Source organism: Pteropus vampyrus, unplaced genomic scaffold (assembly GCF_000151845.1).
Source record: "Pteropus vampyrus isolate Shadow unplaced genomic scaffold, Pvam_2.0 Scaffold64, whole genome shotgun sequence".
In the NCBI taxonomy this organism is placed as follows: domain Eukaryota; kingdom Metazoa; phylum Chordata; class Mammalia; order Chiroptera; family Pteropodidae; genus Pteropus; species Pteropus vampyrus.
The window spans coordinates 469,323-475,852 of NW_011888845.1; the positions used below are offsets into that span (position 1 = coordinate 469,323).

The 6,530-nt window shown below is 36.0% G+C and overlaps 1 protein-coding gene across 2 annotated transcripts in view; it reads right to left on the minus strand.

Annotated features, from left to right (window-relative positions):
• Nucleotides 1-6,530, minus strand: part of SDHAF4 (succinate dehydrogenase complex assembly factor 4) — a 38,354-nt gene that overhangs the window by 10,209 nt on the left and 21,615 nt on the right. For both annotated transcript variants that reach the window (XM_011361195.2, XM_023531206.1), the window contains exon 3: nt 209-213. In XM_011361195.2, the coding sequence (XP_011359497.1) occupies nt 209-213 (5 nt within the window). The remainder of the gene's footprint in view (nt 1-208; nt 214-6,530) is intronic.

Sequence of the window (6,530 nt, forward strand, 5' to 3'; positions counted from 1 at the left end):
TATCATCGCTTGTGATTAAGAAAGTGAAAATTAAAATAGTGAAATATCATTTTTGGCTATGAAATTGTTAGGATAACAGCTATATAAAAACATGTATTTAGAGTATCGAAGGACAGTATATCAAAGGTTAAGCGGGTATAGAGGTTTTATAATTTTTGTTTTTCTCTTTATACCTTCTTTTTTCTAAATTTCCCCAATGAACCTGTACAAATTCTTAACAATATTCATATATTTTAAGAAACAGAGCTTCTAATGAAAAATAGCAGTCTCTGCCGAGCCAATTCACCACTAGAGGCAACCACTTTCAGTGATTCTAGTTGATTATTCTGGTATTTACCTCCACATTTCTAAATACCTACATATTTCTAAATAATATGTATACATTGTTATCCCTGGACTTATCAATTTTAGCAATTATCTCTTGACTTCCTGTTAAATAGAGTTAAGATTCAGCTCTATACCACTACCACCTTCTGCCTTTATCTTCATACAGGTTAAATCATAATTCGAAAAAAATTCAATAGATATTGTTTTAAAAATTATTATGAGTATGTAATGCTGTTATCTTCTGAGCCAGGTACTGTACTGCAGTAACATATCATTTTTGTACAAAGTTTTGTTTTTCTAGAGTAAATTATAATTGTCTCATTTTTTTATTTGCATAGTTTTCTATGTACTTGGTGACAATTTCTAAATTCTCCATTTGTAAAATGGTTGTAATTTTTCTAATGCTCAAGCACAGTAAAAATAGATCATTTCCATTTCCCTCCCTCCCCCATAGCTCTCACACACCTCCCAACCCAGCTCTTGTCTGAACTGATTGCTCTTCAGACTGTTGCTCAGCTGTATCCTGGAACTGCTCTTTACTGCACCTGTGTTGAATTTCTTGCTTCCTGGATTCCATATATTCTTTTTTGGTTTATGCCCTTTCCTGTAAAGCACGTCCATCAGTAGAGGAGGTGCATGGGAGTAAAGTTGTTTTGTTTTGTTTTTCCTTAGGACTTGCTGTCTGAAAATATAATTATTCCATTCTCACACTTGATTAACTGAGTCTTCTATGCTCACACTTGATTGACAGATTATATAGACTGTACTGAATTCCAAATAAAAAATTGTTTATCCTCAGAATTTGTATCAGATTGCTTTACTATTTTCCAGTGTTCTGTTAGAAAGCTTGGCATACTTCATTTTTTTTCTGTGAGATTTTCTCTCTTCTTTTGAAACTTTTTGATGTTCTGTTTACCCCTGCAATTGATAGTCTGCAATTTCAATATAACTTGGAATTAGCATTGGTAGGCCTCTTTTGTCTGGTAATATATATTCTTTCATTCTGCTAAACAGTCTTGTATTGGTTCTTTAGTAATTTCCACTCCTCTGTTCCTCTTTCTATCTTTCTGGAACTCTTATCAGTCAGCCGAGGTAGGGACTGCCATGTGGGTAGGTAGCTCCAGATATATAGAGAAAAGGGGGTGCAGAGTCTCAGAATGAAACTGGTCATGACACAGCTGGTCTATTCACAGATAAAATACCTTGACAGTCAGCATTTACTGTAGGACTTCTCTAGATATTCTAAATAGAAAGGCATTTAAGTGTTGACAATATTTCAGGAAGGGATAGGTAGGCAGACTCTAGACTGGACTTTCAGGAATAATTGAGCTTGGGGGCTGTGGGAGGGCTGTCAGCTCTACCACAATGATGAATGTCGGGGATTACAAGTCTCTAAAAGGAATTGTTCAGTACAAGAATATACTAACGTAGTAGCAACCTAGGAATCAGGAGTCATAGATGTCACTACTGCAATACCACTTGACCGCACAAGGCCATTGACTAGATGCTAGAGTGCTGCCGCAGGCAAATCCAAAGTCTCCACCACTGTGCCAGTCAACCATAAAAGCTAGCAGCAGGCTGACGGCCCTGCCTCACGGCCCCTTTCAAATTGCAAGTGTATCTAACTGGCAGAACTTCTCTTGCACTCAGAACCTTCACTAGAAATGTAGTTTTTGACATTTTAACCCGCTACAGAACAGAAAAGCTCCCCAGAAAATTGGAATAGAGAACAAGGGGGCCAAGTCACCACAACCAGCACATTTGGGAAAGACAGTGATCTGCATGCCGGCCACATATCTAAAGAAGGATGAGGAGCTGCTGTAGTGATAGGCATGACCAAAGGTGGTCAGGATTAATTAGCTGGAAAAGCGTTAAGGTCTGACATGAGCATTTTTTTTTTTTGTAGAGAAGCACATATCACTTATACCTAGCTTCATTTCACAAAGAATTGGAAGGAGAGAGAAAAGATACATGTTGGTACAGAAGGGTAGGGGGCATTCTAGTCAACATGAACCTACATAAAACTGTGAAATAAAAAGATTTGGGTTCTTTTGCCAAATTGCAACATTTGGTATGTAGGTATGGAAAATGGTAGAAGACTGTGACTCATAAAAGCAAGGGTTCAGCTTTGCCACGAGACAACCCCATCAGAAGTCCTGACATTTCTGACCAGCAGAATGAAAACGAGAGGATAACTATCAAAACAAAAGTCTGTGAAGCCTTTTTCAAAAATAAGGATTCTACCTGGATCGTTGACTTAAGAATGAGACAAAATATGAAGCTCTTCTGACAAACCAAAGAATCCAAATTTTTTATGCTTTTAAAGTTGTAGATACCAATTTGAATATAGTGACCTCCTGTGCTAAGGATATATAATTTTTAAGATAATGCTTACAGTCAAGAGTCTATTAACATATTAGTTTATAAATTCAGATTTTTCCAAAAGGGCTACTCGAAGACAATCCTGCAAAGACACTTTCCTAGTCTTTTCCTTGTGCTTGTTTTCCGCGTCTATATTCTCTTCTGAAAGCTCCTGTGTTTGATTTTCATCTCCTTCTTACACCTACATCAATAACAAACTCCCTTCTCAATCTGTCCATAATTCCTTTTTACTAGCGGCAGCTAAATTAGGAATACTTGTAACTTCAAGGCTTCAGATAAGATTCTACTTGCAAAGACTAAGTTAGAAATACAGGGCTCAAATATGCCTAAACTGTATTTTAAAGACTATAAGATGTCATAGAATTTTAAGGAACTTTCATATAACTAATCTTCATATTCATTAACCAAGGCTATGTAAAATGCACAAAAATAAATCAAAGACTGAAACGCTCAATCTTTATGGAAGCATTCTACAAATGAGCAGGAATAGACATTTAACATGTCTCAAGGATTTAAGCCTTATTTTTACACTTCTATGTTATATTTTACATATTTTTACACTTCTATGTTATATTTTACATATTTTACAGTTCTGTGTTGTATGCCCCAATAAAAAAGATTCTCAACTAGTAGTTTTCTTAGATGATGGCCGTGAACAAGTTAACAGTTGTGTCTGTCCAAAGTCTTTTAAACACCATCTCTAGAATTTGGTAGAAGTACACTTCTCAGCCTCCACTCAGGCGCAGACATTTGATGTTAGTGTCCACCAATCAGATATATCAAAATAAGACAATGATGCAGAAATGGATTAGATGAGGGGAAAAGGAATCTACCGGGACTTCATTCTGGGGCCCATAGTGGTAGTGGTTGCAGGTTGCTGTCTGCAGAGGTGTAGTTAACTCTGCTTTCAGACAGCAACTCCTCTCTCCTGACAGCACTGCCGTGTAATTGTGAAACTTGTTCTTGGAAGTTCAGTCTGTTCTGTTAGCCCTTCCAAAGAGTCTGTATGTAGTACCTCCCTTCCTACTTAAATCAGCTCAGCAGTTCTTGGAGATGGTTCAAGTACCCTGGGCGTCTCTGAGACCCTCTCGGGGTTCTACAAAATCCTCCCTTTTCCAACTACATATCTGTGTGAAGCCAGCTTTTCTCTACTATATGTCAATCAAAACAATATCATGACAGATTGAATGCAGAAGATATGAGAATACAGCTGCCTTCTATTAAGTTAGATACTAAAGATAATTGCAAAAATATAAAACAATGACACCCTTCTTGTTTTTTATTTTGGGAAAGTTAATTTAGTTATTTTTCAAAAAGATGTTATTTTACGTTAATATAGAATGGATTTATTATTGGGTTCTATTAAAATGAAAAATATTTTAAAGATTGCTTAGTTTTCATTCATAATACAATAAGTATCAGTAGCTATAACACACATAAGCAAAAGTTTTGGTGTCCTGAACAATTTAGGGACCTCAAAAGATTTTTTAAAAAGGCCCTAAGACTGAAAAGTTTAATAGCCACTGAAATAGAATAGGTTCTATCATCTTTATCTAAAAAGTCTGAATAGAGAAGGCTACATTTTTCTTTAATTCTGGATTATAAAAGAGAAGTTGGTTTAGAGAGAATATATAGTATTTCCCTACTAAGGAGAAGAAAAAGAAGAGGGAGATACAAAAAGCAGCATGTTAGAACCAAGGATAAGAGTCTATAGGAGTGTCAGAAAAGAGGTATCTATTCCTGCAAATGAAAGAGCTTAAGGAGGAAGACTTAGAACAAAGTACCCAGAGGACACAGAAATGGTACTGAATACTTATCAATCATAAATATTTCTTAATATTTACATATAGCCTCCTATTCATGAGTCATACAATAATCTTTATAATTCATTTATAGTAGCCAGCCCTAGCTTAGGGAAGCCAGAGGCAGCTTTAGTTACAGTGTTTGTGCAGAGAGGTGCCCGCCAAAAATGCTCTTCTTGAGCCAGGAATGGCCTGAGGAATCTATGTCCAAGAATCTTAATTATATCACTCTGCTCTCTCCATATCTTCTTGGTCAATGTCTTGGGATGCTGATGTATGGCAAGGTCAGAACAAATATTTAACTTGATTAATAAATATCTCATAGAACCAGTGTAGATTTAAAAAGGTGAAAACCCAGGTCTCTGAACAGTCACGTAGTATGAAAAACCCAGAAAGTGAGTCTCATTGAACCTGGGAAATCTCCTTTGGTCTGGTTGAGGTGAATTAGAGTCTCTTGCAACCCATTTAGTCTTCAGTCAGTTGTCTTTTGGAACTGTTCTCATGTGCAAATCAAACCCGCCAGGTTTTATGCTGGAATGGCAAGGGATCCTTTTCACTCATCACGAAATACGCAAAGCCTAGCAGAATATCTGGCACTCTTCACTTTACTTTCCTTCCTAACTGATCAACTAACTGCTGGTTAACTAATAGCTGACTGCCATTCTTATCCTGAACTTACAAAAGTACTGTCGTGTTGTGAAATTATCATTAAAATTGCTGGTACATCATTAACAATCACTATTATAAAGCTTGTTCATTATAAACTATTCTATTCCTCTAACAAACATTTGTTATATACTAGCAGAACACGGCTTTAGCTTTTTCTTACTAGTTTAATAATAAGCATTATTACATTTTGACTCATGGTAGGTCATAACAACTGACATCAAAATAAGAAAATGCTGGACATAATTCAATTCCACCAAAACACCTAATATGTACAGTTTCATGGTATGAGCCTTGTACATAAAAGCTCAGCCTACAATTTCCCAGAAATCCCCAAGCAATGTAAAATGTTTAAATTATAACTACACTAGAAAAAGCCAGTTTCGTGTGACATTTTCTGAAAATTTGTCTATAAATTGTTCTCTTACATTTATCCTCATGGTTTGTTTTCTGAGAAACAGATGCTAAGATGGAATTAAATGTGAAAGTGATGTATTGGGGAGACCTTGTGAATTATGAAGGGGAAGAAGAGGCAGAGTCTAACACCTGTGAAGGGGAGAAGGCTGGAAAGGATTCGCTTTGAAGTGTGTCAGACAATAACATGGTCCTAAGAAAACTCTGGGAAGGCAAAGAAAACTCAGGGGAATTGGCCATCATAATCATTCAGTGTAGCCCCACTATACTCAATTATCAGCTAGAAACAGCATGGGGTAAGCATCGCCTCTGCAGAAATACAGTGGTGGATCCCACAGGGAAATCAACTCACTTACCACAAGAGGAAATTTGAGTGATGCATTTCCATTGCCACCACATCACCTTTTTTAAGTCTTCAGGTTTCTTTTTTTATTTGATGGAAACAAAGACCATAAATGTTTATTTTACATGCCACCAAATTTTACCTATATATTTGACAGCTGTCATGAATCATGTTACTACTAACACAAGTTAAAGATTCTATTATCTTGATGCAACACTTTGGTCGTTACATATTTTATATTAGTTTTTGAAATATGTAAGTTGTCTTTTCTGTGTCACATATTATGATGGTTAGTGTGGAACCCAAGCAAAACTATACAATACAATTTAACACAATATTTCTGAAACGTTAACTTATTATTATTAAAAACCTTCAGTAATATGGGCTAATTGGAGGTCGACTTAACCATAGTATCGTTTTATAGCAACATGGTTATTACTTAGCAGCATACACAGTAACTGTAACTAGAAGAACAAATGTTGACTAAGAGAGAGACTGGTATAAAGACTGAATGACTAGTCCCAACTACTACACTAGTTAGTTTGGTTCTAGGAACAATACACTTTTTAAGAAAGTTTATTCTCTTAAATAAGTCT